We start from the raw sequence: 16,574 nt of genomic DNA, 5'->3' as shown, positions 1-16,574 counted from the left end.
CAGAATCATTTAACTATTACTCTTATCATCATTATTATTATTGATTGGATTTGAAACATTCTCATTCAAAAGTCGAATTCCCATTGAGGGTAAAATAATTTTCTAAAATTTAAACACAAACAAGCTTATATAGGGGTTTATGTGGATGCACTGGCACATGGATTTATACTTCAATTAATTTAGCTACAGCAACTTGCTGCATAGACTATTTTTGAATAGCCTATTTAAACCTACTTATGTACTATTAACAGATCTTTACATTGAGGTGAATACATCGGACAGACTGACACTCTGTTGATTGTGACACTGTCAGGTCCTGGTTAGGAATGTAGGCCATCACCATGGTAATACAGCTGCCTCAAGCTTCACTGTGTCCATAATGTCCAACATTAGAGTGTAACAACACAAACCTGATTGTGTTAAAGATGAAAGAGTAAATATCATAACACTGATAAATCAATACACTACACATCAGTGGTCAATCAAGTGACAGATTAACTACTGGATCACAAATTATATAAAGACAACCACAGCAGATAGCAAAAAGCTGTCTATAATGCAAACTACCCATCAAACACAGGTGCATTTTCTCTGCTTTAGTACAAATGTGAGAGAACTGAAATTAATGTGAATTTTTTTTTGGATGAATGGGAAAGATGCTGCCAGACCACGCAGGGGTACAGTATGGAGTTTGACCAAACACCACCAGGACCACTTCAAATGTTCAAACACCTCTTAAAGTTAATGCATTTTTCAATATCTATCTCTGTAACACTGCTTTTAGGTCCCTCTGTGTTTACAGGCTTATTGATCAAGAGTCTTCAATAGAAATACAATAAAAATATACTAGTTACTATTTTACATCCAGGGCAGGAATGATCATAAGTAGCTGTTAGAATCTGAAGTTCAGTCATGTGTTTGTTCATGTGTCTTTATATTATCAGTACTGAATGTTGCTTGCTGCAGCAGCATCCTCAGTCTACAGAAATTGCTGGAAAAAAAAGAAAAATGTATTTTCATTTGTCTTTGTCAGTGCATGTGGCCAGACTACAACTTTCCCGTATCAATTAGAGGAGTCCTGGAGGAGGCTGCGCCTGTGTTTATGTGTGTGTGTCTTTAAGAATATCAGCCTACCTGTGAGCATGATCTACAATCAACTCTTCACTGTGTTTCTTGCCTTTTTAGAGTCAGACGCTAGTTGATCATCACTTGCTCCTGCTCATCACATATAACGCAGGACTGCACACCTCTGCTGACTGAATCCACACGGGCAGCGCAGTCGTTTCTCGGTCTTGAGCGGATGGCATCTGTCGCTTCCGTGGGAACTCTCTCCAATAGGAATCATACAGCAACAAATGCGGACATGGGTGTTTCTCCAGACATGCATTTCCACGCATTTTTGTTCCTGGTTTCACCATTTCGACAGTGATCGCGGCGTGGCCGCATCTCCACCGTCATGTTTTGCTTTTTCATGCCACTCTGATAAGTTTGCGTGCCGACACAGAGGACACTTTTGTGCGGATTACTGCGCCTGAATTTGCAGGAATGGTTCACAGGAGCGCGCCGCGTCCTCCTGCCTTTAGGAAACAACTTCCAGCAGCCCTGGCTTCGCTCACCAGCTGCATGATTTATTAAAACAAAAACAAAAAAACACAAACACAGGAAAAAAAAGGGGAGATAATGAGCAACCACAAGGGCGGCGGGATGCCATCGAAGGAGAGGCTGTATGAGCTGTGGATGTTATATTACACAAAGGTGAGTGCAAGTGCGGAAGACCTGACGGTGACACCTGTTGTTGCAGCGGGTGCTCTGCCTGAAGTTTAGAACATGAACCGGTACACACCCGACCCCGGTCTGTGATCTGGGTCTGCGCGTCCTCTTTCTGCCGTTTGTTGTAAACGGTTATATGAGGAAGTCGCCTGTTATTGCCGTGCCTGTTTGCACGGTAGCTGTTTGTTTACCTAGCGGCGGTGGCTGCCCTGCGCATGCCGGACACGGATATCATGTCGTATCGTAGGACCGTGTCACTGAGCCACTGAAGTTAGTCAAAGCAGTAAGTAATAACTGAGGCAGGTTAACCGTCTTAATGGAGTGTGTTTGATCGTGTACCTGCCATGCAGGTGTCACCGAGGCTACTTCCTGTTCCTGTTCCTCCTTGTCCCTCTTCCTCAGTGAAGCACATTTAAGCCATAATGGGATTGATATTGCAGAGGAGCCTGTTCGCCCATATTCTCACTTATCGCCTGGAACATGTGTTCGATATCATATTGCCTATTACTCTTACAGTTCAGGCAACAATATTGGTGTGAAAAGTAATTTGGCAAGATCCTCCATTGACAGTTACATTGTTTTGTGAGGTATTTTGATATCAGATGTTGCCCCCTGTGGGAACTACCCCGGCCCATTCCTGTGGTGGTTCATCAAGGTGCAACATCCTGGTAATAACGATGAAAGCAAATCAATTGTACAAGGATATTGAGTGCGCCTTCATGTCAGGTCCCCTCTTGAAGGAGAATGAAAGTTTGGCTGTGAATAAGTGAAGTATTACTATTTAATGTGTTTGCAATCTGCTTCCATGCCTGAGGACAGAGAAAACAGGATGGGACTTCTTTCAGTGTTTGCATGCTCTGTATGTTCACTGCGGGGCATTCAGGCTCCTCGTTTATCCTCACAGTGGATGTTAAGGGCTAGTTTCTTGACAAGGATAATGTCTGGTCATACACGAGGGCGTTTCTCATTACATGCGTCTATTGGATTTTGATTTAGTTTGGGACTAAGCTTAATCCCTAATGGGAAAAAAACGAAAGGCTGTAAAGAGGCTAGAGGTCAAAGCTGAAATACCTGCAAAAACGACACGAATGAACAAGACGTGTATCACTTCTTACAGCACTGACAATCAAAGTGGTCATTGTGGTCACTTTGGGCACATCCCAGAGGAAGTGTGTTTCTAATAGCTGCTGCTTGCTCTCCTGGCTGCTGCTGCTGCTGCTGCATGTACAACTGTGCATTTCCTGAACCTTTCACAGTCTTTAAAAAACAAAACGAGGTGTAGGCTCTGCCACAAATAATCCACTGCCAGAAAGAGCCGTTGGTTTATGTGTGTGTGCGTGAATGTCCTGAATGTGACTGTGGCAGCTGTCTAGCATCTCCATGTGCAAGACCACTTCCTTATTAAGCTGCCTCTTGGCTCTCGGTTAGCTCTCTTCAGTTGTCCCTGAGGCTAAAGGAACAAAGTTTATAATAGTCCTCGCACCAGACAATGACACATAGATTTCCTAGCTTTCTTGGAGATTAGTAGGTTTTGCTTGAGCATGTGTGCAAATGACCTGCCCTTATTGCCAGCCTGCGTAGACTGGATGGACTTATTTGAGGCCATTATTAAACGTCACCACCTCGTGTGAGTCAGAGGAACACAATAGGCTGCAGAAAGGCAGCAGAACCACTTCAGAGATCAAACACTTGGCTCTCCTATAGACACCAGCATGTCACTGTATGTAATGTTTTTGTTGTCTGCCTGTTAGTCAAGTTGGTACATACAATGTCTTTTTTTAAACTGGACACATCCCAACTCCCAACTCTGACTCACAGGCCTTGTTTTCTGATTTGTGACACAACAAGGAAAGTTTTGACAATTGCAAATGAGTCAACCAGGGCAAAAGACCTGAGCTCTATTTAATAGGTTTTTTGTTAGTGCTGTAAACAAGCCTTTACTTACTAGTAGCAATGGCCTAACACTCTCTGTTTAAGTCCCAACAAAACACACCCCTGCAGCTGTCCATACACCCTGTGGCAGATCTGAATGTAAGGCTGTAAGTACTTCAGTCTTGTGTGTCTCTGCTGAGGACATCACTTTTTCCACAGACTTTTTCACACATTTGTTGCAGACTTTTTTCAATTTTATTTATTTTATTTTTTTTGCATTAACCAACCTCTGTATGCAAGAGATATCCTGACAGCATCAGTGCACAAATATTCAGTTAACTTATATATTATCTTACGGGAGTTTTCCGTATATAATAAATCTGTGATGAATCCCGACAATTGAGTCCAACATGTCTGAGTGCATACAGTATAACAGCCATCGTTCTGTTTCTGCAATAAGAAATCCAAACCTGCTTAGGCTTGTCCGTGATAAAGGAGCTCTGCTTCCTCCGATTGTGCAAGAAATCACACGCCCATCGCAAGCCTTTCAGATCAGCTGAGGTCTGAGGGCTGATGTGAAACGTTGAAGAGATATTGTGATTCAGTATAAAAGTGTCTTGCGCTAAAGTTGACCCAAAATGAGGCCTTTTCTGTAGTAGGTCAGCTGATGATTTTCTGGACAGCATCTTCCATTATAGACCAGAGGGTAGACTATTTGCTATATTTGAGACCACATAATATGGACACATTGTATCACATTAGACATGCGTTTCTTTCATCACATTGATCTATAAACAACTGCATTGATGATGTAAATATACAGCATTTATTCACTAAACACTTCTTGATAATCAGGTTTTATGCAGCTTCAAGCAAAGCGATGCTCAGTGCACGTGAAGACCGTCATACAATGAGCAGAGCATGCCTGTCTCCTTCATTTGCTGGAGTTAAAAACCACAATTTCAGAGCTCCATATCTCACATCTGAGAATGTGTTACAGATGATCATCAAACTCTCATGCCTGACAGATACGGACACACACAGAACAGTATGATCTCATCACAGAGGGAGTAGCATGACTTGTCAGATCGTGTCTGAAGACACCCAAAACGGTATTGTTTTTGGACCTGCTGGTCCTTTTTCATAATACAGTAACACTGTTGGAGTGTGCTTTAACAAAAGTTAAATGAGTTTCTTTTCATGCCAGTTGTAGGGCTGTGACTTCGGTTAATTTCTTTACTGAATACTTTGCGGATTAACTTTGCAATTTGTAGATAATTTAGGTCATAACTGTGGTCAATTTATTGACAAGTTGGTAATAAATTACCAGAACCCATAGTCAAGTCTTTGCGTTGCCTATTTTGCACCAAAACTGCTAAAATACCCCAATTTACAGTCATGAAAACAGAGAAAATAATTTTTGTAATTTTGAGGTAAGCAGGATGTGATCTCAGCGATGCAATGAGAAAGCCTTGATATGCGCTGATCCTATGCAGTGTCTACTGCCAAGCGCTAACAGATCCAAGACACTCTTACTGTCGGTAAAGTATAGACCTTCTAGGTGTCATAATGTGAATGAAAGTGAGAAAGGAAGAAGCATCTTTCACAATCGCTTCGGAGAGAGTGGCTGCAGTTACAGGCTGCTGAAAAAAAGTGTGATTATCCTGTGATCATTAGCTTGAGAGACTGTTGGAGGGACTAATTAAAGCCTGCAGTGGTAGAAAGGGACCACAGTGACAACCCAGGCCACCCATCCACACAGCTGTGAAACAACCTCCTCTGCCTGCTACGATGAGAGAACAGTCACATTTCAGGGCGTTTGTCGCCACGCCATCAGTCACCCTACTGTCTCCATTACTGATTGTGCTATGATTCACGTCTGTGTGCCGCGCTGAGGGATGCAGCAGCAGCAGCCGTCACCTGCAGCTGACTATGACTGTCCCGTGAGCCCTGTGACTGAATTCCCTCGTGTGCCTCCATCTCCCCTGTTTACCAACAGAAGGGCCAACCAGGAAAATCAAAGTGCTCTTTGCTTTCACTTGTGCAGGAAGCTGGAGCGCAGCAGAATGCCAAGCAGCAGAGAGCGGCACAGCTGCTTGGCCATGTGCAGAGAAAACAGAGATAAATCACACAGTTTGTGCTGTTTGGTACCTCATGGTTGGTTTGTGACATCTGTTCTAATAGAGATTTTGATTTGCCTTTTTGTGTTTTTTGGAAACACATTGAACAAATCCTCGAGCTGGGCGATGGGGGAAAGAAGATGATACAACTAAAATTAAAACTAAAAAAGGATTTGTATTTTTGGAGAGGTGTGAAAAGAGGTGTGAAGAGAAGCTATGATTTTTAGGAAGGGCACAGACCTAAACCAGGTGTTTGAACCAGTTTGGCTGCGAAAAACCTGAATGTATTTCCCCTGGTTTTACTTCTCATTAGCAAACTAGATTCACTTCCTATCTGTGATCACATTTTTTCAAATTATACTCTCAAAATCTATCTGCTGCAGTTACACTGAGCATGAATGTACCTAAACAACACACCGAAGCATCTGACAGGGAACAGAAAAATTATACTTCCTCGTAAAACTAGAGAGCAAAGTATATTTTCTCAGGTTCAGTTTAACATACATATGTAAACTCACAAATTCCAAATCTTGTCGCTAATTAACCCCTATTACTGCATTTCCAGTAGGCAGTTAAGAGTTGATGACGTATTCTGTGCAGGGTGTCATCATCAACAACACTGGATTATTAGGTGTCATCCAAAAAGCCTATCATTATATCCCTAGTGATGTTAGGGAGGAATCAGTCATTCTGCCGCTGTATATTTAATTGGAAAATAAAACAAAGCTGAAGGGGTGTTGCAAATATTTCTCAATGCCCGTGCCTCTCCTACTCATGTCTCAAATACCTGATTGTCCAGATGTTAGAGGCACCAAACAATAGGTTGCTTGCAGTTTCCTGTTTTCACAGAGTACACACAGAGGTTTAATTTTGGTTTATTCAATAGCTGACTTGTCAAAGTTCATATATAAAGTTTCCAGTGATGGGTTGAATACATACAAACTAAACTTTCCTCAAGTGGAAATGCAGCATTCCTTATAAGATGACATTTATTCATCTTCAACTTGTCACATTTTAGTCGGTTTGTGTCCTGACACAGCTCAGTCGCTGACACATATTCAGACAGAGAATGGTGAATTTTTGTTGTGTTCAGTTTAGAAAGCTTAAGCGCAGTCTTTGTTGCTGCGGGAAGTTTTTTTTTTATAGAGACCTCCCTCATATCTGCTCACAGCTAGCAGGAGAGCCAAAAGAGGAAGGGGTTTGATGAGGAGGCCGAGTATGAAGGAAATAAGCTTCGGTTAAAGTGACATGTCATTTCCTGGTTTGCTCGCTCGACGCTGGAAGACAAAAAACGGAGCGGGTCGGACGCTGGTGCTGGTCGGGAGTGATGTGCAGCTTCTGAGCTGCCGGCTGAGGACGACACCGAAGGCTCACCTGAGACTGGGTTCGCAAGAACCTGGCACCCTGCTCAGCCACATACGATGAGAGATGGACTGGCTCATAAGTCAATGCCAGTTGGTAATGTACATTTACCATTGATGCAGCATAAGAGGAGACATGGTTGCACAATTTTTTCAGAGTTAACTGCATTAGATTTCCATTTCTCTTTAGTAGAGGAACTGTGACAGTTGGCTTCACATCAGACATGCAAGCAGCTTTTAGTTACAGTATGTATGTTGGAGCTCTGGTACTAAAGGTTTTTGTCATGGTGCAGCTTTTATAGTAACCTACATCAACTGCAGCACACTGCACATTGCTCATTTTTTGCTTGTTGGTCGTAGCGGAGCACCTGATAGATTGCTGCACCATGTGCCGTTCGTACAGCACTGTATGTTATTTGTGTCCAAGGAGGCAGTCAGTCTGAAACAACATGTCTTCCTGCGTGCTGCCTGCTCTACAGAGGCTGTCTCAGAGATCTGCAGCACATCAACTACTTGCAGCCTCAGCTCATCAAAATGTTCAGTCACACAAATGCATCAAGGAACATTTCTAGATGTCCTGTGTTTTGCAACTAGATTTTGAAACGCTCGGTTCCCACGAGTAGCCTAAAATGTCTCAGTCATCAGGACTCAGTGTAAAGTTGACCTGTTTGTCTGGTGAGCTGTGTTACTCATTTGTGTTATTTAGTCAATGCGAGATTGAGAGACTGATGTGAGGAGGCAAGAGTGGCAGGATATGTTGCACTGCAGAGGCTGATTAAAGCTGAGATAGCGACTGTTGTATGTAAACATCCTCGTACAGTTGAAGCCATCTTAAATGATATTATAAAGAAGGCAGTGGCGCAGGAATGTCTTGCTGAAGACGATGAAATACAGTGAAAAGTTGTTCCTCCTGTGTTCACTGTGTACGGGGTTTACTGGAACTTGTGACTGCGGAGAGGAACATGTGCATTTAGGGTTTTTCGTTAAGCCTCCCTGCTTTTGAAAAAGGAAAGTATTGGCAATATTCTTTGAGTTGCATCTCCTTGCAACATCCTGTTACAGAAACAGGTCATATGATTCAGACAGTACCATGTGTTCAGCCACAGTGTATCGCAGTTAAATATTCAACATTTTTTTGACAGTGATATAAAAACTAAGTTCAACCAAAGAGCTTATTCCAATGATATATACATACAGAATTCTTTACTAAGGCCGTGCATGTGCCTGGAAGCGTGAAGTCAACTTTATCCTCTGTCCTCCCTCCTGCAGAAAGATGTGAGCTATCTGCAGCAGTGGTTGGAGGCATTCGTGGCGTCCTTTGAGAGGCTCATTGATGTGCAGTCACTGGAGCCTCGGAGGTGAGTTGTAACACTTATTTTACACAAACTACATACCCAGGAGCTTCCACAAGTTTCTATTGCCCAAAGCAGGATTAACTTTGACCCTCTGTAGAGATACCGATGACATGTTTATGTTTTGTGTAAACGCAGCCCCTTTTACAATGCCCTTTGCCTCTTTGCTGCTGCTGCCTCCGCTCTCTTCCCACATCTCTTAACGTCCTCCTCTCCCGTCTCCCAGGCTGGAGGAGTGCAGCTCGGAGGTGCCCTTGCTCCCCAGGGAGGTCCTGGTGTTCCTCAGCACCCAGCTGTGGGACAGTGCGGTGCACCTCTCAGGCGTCGCTGAGCACAACAGCAGCACCCCACATCCCCTGCTCCTCGTCAAGTTCTTCATCATTGTGTGCAGGTGAGGGCCCAGTCTGCTGCATGTGCTTCATCATCGTGACAGCAAAACATATTACACGTGCAGTTTAGTACTGAACTACATCTTCAGTTGCTGGTTATATAACATTTCTTCCTTAAGTTGTGGTAGCTGCTTGTAGTAATAGAAGTTAAAGGGATAAAACAATATTCAGGCTGTTACCAGAGACTAAATACTTTTTTTTGAGTAAATACAAATTTACCTGAGTTCACATAATCTACAATATTAAGTCATTTTGTCATATCCTTTATCAATTTCCCTTTTTAAATATTAACCAGTGCCAATAACAAAATAGGCATTGATAAAGGGAACCAGATGAATTACAGTTTTTCAACTTTTCCAGAAATCACAATGTAGATTGTGCAGAAGAGCTGAAACTCAGTGTCAGGAAGTCGCCCCTTATGTTCTCTGCATTGACTGTGTTTTTTTTTTTTATACCTAAGATGGTCATATTGGGAAAGCATCAGGCAGATTTTCTTAACACTGACTTGCGCGAGTTTCTCTTTACTTCTAGAAATATGGAGAACATCGACCCAGACAAGACCCCTGGTTTTGTGTTTGAAACCATCAAGCTTTTGAATTTCTGTTTGGACCAGGTAAGGCTATTTTAAACTGTAGCTCAAACAAGACACAGATTTCAGTTATTTATGAAGGGGGTTGGCTCCACAGCATGCTCAGTATATCATGCATGCAACAATTATTTAGTGCCACTTTAGCCAAACGGTGAAGAAATGTGATATACAGTAGAGAGACCATGGACCTATACAGAATTTATTTTGCTTACACCGTGTGACATCCTCGCCCAGAAGTAACAGAACTAGTTTACAGTGAAAAGAGAATAAGGCGTGTGTGACCTTCTATTCATTGTACTGGAATGTGTTGTATTTGTTGCATGTTAAAAATAACGTCAAAAACAGGTGCATCTGTGCTGAGGATGAGTTACATCGTACATTGTTTTGTACGTGTTCATCAGCTCAAGGCGGGACGAGGGGAGCAGTCATCTCTGCAGCTGGTCGTGCAGTATGGGCTTGTGCTGTGTGAGAGTCTGTTTGACCCTAATCAGACATGGAGGAGACGCCTGGCGGGGTGAGTGTGTGCTGCTTTACCCTGGAGATCTCCGGCGTGAATATGTGGGAGGTGGAATTTAGCCACACAAAGCCCCGATAGACTATCTTATGCATTTAACATCTTGCCCAACATTTTGTGATGTGTAACACCTTGTCTTGTTGCCTCTAAGCCTTGAAGTCAAGCCTCATTAGCGCCAGTGGCATTAGTGGCGGTCGCTGACTGACTAGGCGTGATGTGAGTGGGAGTCAGTGCGGTGACTTGAGGCTTTGTGTGTTGCAGGGAGGAGGTGAGCTTGCTGGAGAGGAACAAGTATAAGTTCTCCCCGCTGGCCTTGCCAGAGGAGCTGCCTGCTCTCTTCCATGGTGAGACACTCCCTGCCGCCAGCTCTACCGCCCTGATCACTGTTAGACCTCGCCTACAACAAGAATCAAACTGTTCCCGCCGCTGCCCAACTTAGATCTGCCATCTTTGAAATGACAAAGAAGACCTTTCGTTCGCTCCAAATTTCCTGCTAAAACATCATTTCTCTGCTGGTCAGAATTTTAGATTTGGGCTAAAAACGCAATTATTCAGCGTCTAATTATCAGGTTATCGGTCCTAGTGTTTCTAATTATAGAAGTCCATTTGATCAGCGAGCACTAATCTATAAGTCATGTGGGAAATCTCAGCCTGGCCATGTTTCAGTACGTCCAAAATTTTTAGGAGGATTATACCGTAATAGCATGCTTTAATTAGAAACTTTAAGAGCTAATTGTGTAATACTGAGCCAGTTAGCAAGGCTCAGGCATTTCTTTTTGGCATAACTCTGAGTTACAGAGGTGACATTTCAGGGGCATGTTCTGCCGAGCCATTGTCCCATGAACGTTTGACATTTATTATTTCTTTATTTCTTTTGGCTTTATTTTGTTTGTAGCGGCAGGGGGGCTGCAGTCAATCCCAGCATGCATAAGCAAAAGGGAAAGAAACAACCTGGAGAAGCTACAAACAAAGAAATGTATTCTTTAATTGCATATAATTGTTTCTTGGTTTGATCACATGTTCACAGGAAGCCTCAAGGAAAGCGAGCAGATCCCAGAGCTCCTCACGCTCAGACTGGTTCATCTCCAGGGTGCTGTCATCAGTGGAGGAAAGGTCTGCTATTGTATCTGTCCTCTTCATCAGTGATTATTCTGCAGTCTGTGAAAACATAAGCTCAAATTAAAACTGGTTACAGTTACTCTGTCTGTATTTTTCCAGAAGAATGGCCTCCTCTCCATCACCCCTCACTCTGTTGAGGACCTGTTCTCTGTTCTGCGAGCGTGGTGCTGCCGGACTTCCCCTGAACCTAAGGCCACAGGGCTCCCTAGGCTGACCCTGCAGTGCCTGACCGCGATGATCCACCTGCTGCACTCCAGCAGCCCTGCGGAGCGGCAGGTGGAGATCAGAACGATACTGGAGAGCTTCTTCCAGCTCCTCAACTGGAACCGTCTGCTTAGCAGCGAGGAGCAAGACAGGCAGAGCTGGGAAGACAGCCTGATCTCCCTCCAGAGCCTAATGCTGAGTAAGAGCATGTCCACTGAGTCTTGAGTCTAGCTAGTCTAGAAGGAAGCATTCCTTTTCTATCTCTCTCAATCAGTATGGAGGACAAATAATTGATTTTTCCAGTGTCTGATAAATGACCACATCCTCACAGCATCCTTGTTGCCAATTTTAGCTGCTGTTCCTGAGATCCTGCAGTGCTCTGACAGACCAGTCCTGCAGGCTGTGTTCCTCAACAACAACTGCTTTGAACACATCCTCAGGCTCATTCAGAACAGCAAGGTCAGACCCCTGCCCATCTCAAATGTGTCTGTCTGCTCCGTCAGCTCTTTATATCCGTCTTTCTGTCATTTGGCCCACCCGTCAGTCTGTCACCTTTTTTTTATTTATGTCATGTCTGTTTCCTCTTTTATCGCCAGAGTTGCCATGTCTGCTTTCTAACCTCTTTTTATTTGGCCAACGTGGAATATCACAAAAACGTATATGCTTCCAGCTCATGTTTTATCCCGCTGCAGCTGCAGGACCACGATCAAACCTGCCTCCATTACCTTTGACGGATGACTTTTTGTCATTTGTGTCTAATTGTCTGTCTTTTTGTGTTGTGTGTCTGCGGGTGTGTGTGTGTTTGTGTGATTGCGTGTGTACCTGCGTGTGTAGCTCTTTCAGAGCAACAGGCGTAGGCCGGAACGTGAGGTTATGTGTGACCTCACTACATGTTTACTCACAGAGGTCGAAGTGGACCAGGTACTTTCCCCCACTTGGTGTTGATATTGGTCTGTCAGCAGGAAACTCAGCCTTCTCTCCACTCGTTCACAGCTTTGAGCTCTTTAAACAGGAAGCTTCAGGCAGGAAGTCTGGCTCACACTCATTTGTAAATAAAGCAGGTGGCGTGGCTCTACCTGATAATTGTCTGGAGTTCCCTTTTTATCTGTCTCATCTGGAATGCAGTGTCCCTTACAGCTTATGTTATATGTGATTACTGTTATTTGGAGTGCCTGTTTATCTTAGTTGAATCCAACTTGAACCACACTAAAGGACAAGCTGGCGTTAGCTTTGTGCACCTTGAAATGTAAAGATTCAGATTATCAGATGGAGGATTAGTCTTAACTCGTGTGGCAGTGTTGATTTGTATCACACTCATAATCAGAGGCTGAATTCCCTGCTGCATGTTATGTTTTTCATAGTGCATGAAATGGTTGTTTTTGAATGCATGTCTTCCGTTCTTTTCCTCATTTTTTGGCTGTTCTGTCGTGTGACCGGTTGTGCTTGTACTGTACTTGGCTCTTGTCCTGGGGTTAGATGTTGCCTTGTTTCCAACAATAGTTGAGGGTTTTTCTTTTTTGGTGGTTGGCTTTGTTTTTTGCATGCTGGGACCTCTCAGTAATCGACAGACAGGTGTTTGTTTAGTGACTGGTGCAGCAGTTCACTTACTTTGAGTCAGTCTGCTCCAGTAATTGTGGTGTGGAAATGGCGATCATTGATTTGGTGAACGATTTCCTCAGAGTTGATACGTTTTCTTTTTGATCACGTGGTGCAGATGAATTGTTCACCTTTTTCTGGGTTTTGGCGTCAACTCATAACGATGCACATTTGTAGTTCTGCAATGCCGCAAGTAACTGTACCTACTTATTTTGATGTAGGTTTGGGAGAAAGGAACAGACAGTATTACAGTTCATGCCTTAGGAGTCCTCACAGCTATAATGAGTAACTCACCCTCTGCGAAGGTAAGGCCCTTGGTGATCTTCTATGGTGGAAATCATAAATACTTCATACTTCTGTACATGTATTATATAACATGTTATACTCTGATGCCAGTCTGATGTGGAAAGCTGTTTTCTCGTTGTATTTCTGTCCAATGTATGGAAGTGTGCCAAGTAGTTATCCCCTGTGGAGCAGCTTTCTCCAGCCTATTTCTGTCTCCTTCCCCCTCAGGAGGTTTTCAAGGAGCGGATTGGCTACTCCCAGCTATTTGATGTGCTGAAGAGTCAAGGTCAACCCACCAAAAGGCTGCTGCAGGAGTTGATGAACATGGTGAAACACCAATTTCCTCATTATCCCCACTGACTGCAGAGACATTAGAAGTCATTTTGCTCTTATTGATGACCTTGACCCATTTCTGTATCTTATCTTCGTTCTCCGTATTCACTGTTTCTGTCTCCAGGCAGTGGAGGGCGAGCATTCCCACGCCCATCACCTTGGCATTAGTAACGACCAGCCTTTGCTGCTGCTCCTGCAGTGGCTGCCGGACCTGTCGGGTCAGAGGGACCTTCAGCTGCTGGTGGCCCAGTGGCTGGCTGCCGTCTGTGGTGGCTCTTTATCCTGTCGCACTGTGGCTGTGGAGGCAGGCATGGTGGGGGCTCTGCTGCAGGTGCTCTCACAGCCCCAGAGTCTGGACAGGCAGTGTGCAGACGCCCTGCTCAGCCTCCTGCAGGACCTTGGCTCCCTGTGTCTGAGACCAGAGGAGCTGAAGTGCCTGCTCAGACTCCTCCGGGTGGATCAGGATAACGGCACAGCGGTGGGGAAGGTGCACCCCTACTCCACTCGCATCATCCGAGTGCTCTCGGCCATGGCGGCCAGAGAAGGCCAGGACAGTGCCTTGCAGTACTTCGATCTTACGCCCCCCATGGCAGGTATTATGGTGCCCACAATCCAACGCTGGCCGGGCAGCGGGTTTGCCTTTCACGCTTGGCTCTGCCTCAACATGGAGTTCTCCAACAATCGTAAACCTCCTGCCAACTCTGGCACAGGGGCTCAGCACGACATGGGAAAAGGACCACGCAGGAAACAGCTGTACAGGTAAAGGGATGCATTTGTGAGAATTAACTTGAACTGGAAGCTGTTTTGTATAGAGGGCTGCATTGTACTTTTTTTCATTGAATTTGTTGCCTTTTGTAAAGTTTCTTCACAGCAAGTGGAACTGGGCTGGAAGCCTTCTTCACCATGGAGGGTGTGCTGGTCGTGGCTGTTTGCACTAAGAAAGACTACATGGCTGTCGCGCTGCCTGAGCACCCACTAGCTGACTCATGCTGGGTGAGTGGACACAAACAGTGCAGCTAGGATTTGTCCAAAATTTGTCCACATTTAGCCTGTCCCAAATAAAAATAGAGTCTATCAAGGGGAAAATCATTGATAATTTTTCTAAGCAATGTTGTCTGGCTCTGTGACCTTGGATGATAATTATTGCAGAAAATTGAAGAGTGCACCTCCTGAAGAGACAAGTGGCTGTAAGAACTTAATCAATATGGCTGAATAAAAGCTGTGAACTGTGACTGTGAGACTGTTTTGCTCCAGTTTCTCAAAATGACAACAAAAATGTATCGTTGCACTGCAAGCACCAAACTTCAACTACCAAATTTGCGTTGTCCAGTGTTGATAGCAGCAGAAATGTGTGTGCTCTTTAATATCTTCCTCATCACAGCATTCAGTGGCTATAGTCCACATCCCAGGCCGTCGTCCATTTGGTCAGAATCTCGTCACCGTCTACATCGATGGTGAACAGCGTTTAACTGCTCAGCTTCGCTTCCCATCTTTCAGTGAGGTAACTGAAGCTGGTATCTAATGTACGTATATGATGTTGTTTGTAAGTAGTTCCTCTCTATCAATCTAACTTCCTCCGTTTCTCCCCCACCTGAACCTGCTCCCTTAGCCTTTTACCTCCTGCTGCATTGGCTCTGCAGGCCACCGGACCACTACCACCACCACCTCTCCCAACCTTCCCATGTCCTCATACTCCAACCCGTCATCTCCTGAGTTTGCCTTCCCTGCCCATGCCCCCTCCCTCATCCGTTCCCAGTCCTTCCCAGCCTCCTTTGCGGGAGGTCGCTGGGGGTCTTTTGGGGACTCCCCTGTGCACACAATCCCCGCAGGACTGCAGGACACGGAGTGGGGAACCCCCACATCTCTGGATGGGCTCCTTGGCACCGCCTTCATCTGCCACGAGGCTCTGCAGCAGACGCAAGCGAGAGCTCTGCATGCTGCGGGTAGGTCACACTCTGCTACAATGCAAATTTTGTCCACATTATACACCTTGAACATTTATTTTTTTTTAGCATTTTTTTGCCATGTGCAGGACCAGTAGTAAAGAAAATGAGTTGTCAAAATACCCCCTGCAAATACTTTTTTTTTTGCATGTAATGTATGCAAGTACTGTTTGCTTATTTTATGGCCTACACTGGTTTCTTCTCTCCATCACAGGCCCCAATCACGTATCCTTATTCAAAGCAGATGGAGAGTTATCTGATCTCAACTGCAGGCTTCTGCTCTACTACACTCCACAGGTGATCCACTGAAACATTTTACTCCACTGCCTTAGTTAAGTAAATGCTTAACAAAACCAGCCTAATATTCTTGTTTTTTTGTTTGTGTGTGTTTTCTTCAGGCCTTCAAGAGCCAGATATGCCTGGACCTGTCTCCCAATCACCAATATGATGGCAGGCTTACAGGACACAGGGTAGTGAACTGGGACATCAAGGTTAGATATGAGACATGTTGAGTTCTCCTCATGAATTGGCTGTGATGTCTCCTATGCTTTACTAATATGGAAGGTTATAAGAACGTGTTCATGAGTGAAGTTTTTCTCCCCTGCAGGATGTCTTAAACGTGGTGGGGGGTTTAGGTGTTTTGCTGCCCCTGCTCGAGCAGGTGTGTGAGGCAGAGCCGGTTTACAACGGCGGTCAGGAGATCTCAGACCTGCTAGGACCAGAGCTCACCTCCTCCAGAGGCCCCGCCGCCATGTTGCTGCCTCTGAATAAGTCCTCAGGTCAGGTCATGTTTAATGTTTTTTTTCCTGCACTGCATGTTAGATGCAGTGATACTGTCTTCATGAAAGCGTCGGGAGCATGTATCATGCATCATTCACCCTAATTGTGTTGGGATGGAGGCAGAAATATTTAGGCAACTTTGCTAAATTAGCCTTTAAGTATCATGAATGCAGTTTCTACATATTGCTGCTGTTCCTTTTGTTCAGTCGTAATCCCGCGCTAAGTGCCAAATGCTAAATAAGATTTTCAGTTCAGTTCAGAAGATGTTTTGAATAGCAGTGACTCAGAGTCTATACACGGTGCATGATGCAAGGACAAACAGGAAGTGCTAGACAGTCAGACAAGAG

General features: G+C 44.4%; 1 protein-coding gene across 4 annotated transcripts in view; it reads left to right on the top strand.

The window, feature by feature from the left end:
* The first annotated feature begins 1,162 nt into the window (after positions 1-1,162).
* nbeal2 (neurobeachin-like 2) overlaps positions 1,163-16,574 on the top strand; it is a 34,955-nt gene continuing 19,543 nt past the window's right edge. For 2 of the 4 annotated variants that reach the window (XM_041941611.1, XM_041941610.1), the window contains exons 1-19: positions 1,163-1,755; positions 8,393-8,481; positions 8,702-8,866; positions 9,396-9,477; positions 9,855-9,967; positions 10,229-10,311; positions 10,995-11,080; positions 11,186-11,489; positions 11,643-11,749; positions 12,125-12,211; positions 13,108-13,191; positions 13,400-13,498; positions 13,629-14,263; positions 14,365-14,497; positions 14,886-15,005; positions 15,114-15,447; positions 15,662-15,744; positions 15,846-15,938; positions 16,055-16,226. In XM_041941611.1, the coding sequence (XP_041797545.1) occupies positions 1,681-1,755; positions 8,393-8,481; positions 8,702-8,866; positions 9,396-9,477; positions 9,855-9,967; positions 10,229-10,311; positions 10,995-11,080; positions 11,186-11,489; positions 11,643-11,749; positions 12,125-12,211; positions 13,108-13,191; positions 13,400-13,498; positions 13,629-14,263; positions 14,365-14,497; positions 14,886-15,005; positions 15,114-15,447; positions 15,662-15,744; positions 15,846-15,938; positions 16,055-16,226 (2,944 nt within the window). In that variant the 5' untranslated portion in view covers positions 1,163-1,680. Of the gene's footprint in view, positions 1,756-7,053; positions 7,221-8,392; positions 8,482-8,701; positions 8,867-9,395; positions 9,478-9,854; positions 9,968-10,228; positions 10,312-10,994; positions 11,081-11,185; positions 11,490-11,642; positions 11,750-12,124; positions 12,212-13,107; positions 13,192-13,399; positions 13,499-13,628; positions 14,264-14,364; positions 14,498-14,885; positions 15,006-15,113; positions 15,448-15,661; positions 15,745-15,845; positions 15,939-16,054; positions 16,227-16,574 lie in introns of those variants that run through there. The other 2 variants (XM_041941612.1, XM_041941613.1) reach the window with 2 other exon arrangements.

This window comes from Chelmon rostratus, chromosome 8 (assembly GCF_017976325.1).
Source record: "Chelmon rostratus isolate fCheRos1 chromosome 8, fCheRos1.pri, whole genome shotgun sequence".
In the NCBI taxonomy this organism is placed as follows: Eukaryota; Metazoa; Chordata; class Actinopteri; order Chaetodontiformes; family Chaetodontidae; genus Chelmon; species Chelmon rostratus.
Note: the sequence above shows the minus strand (reverse complement) of the source record. Positions and strands in the feature narration are given on the sequence as shown.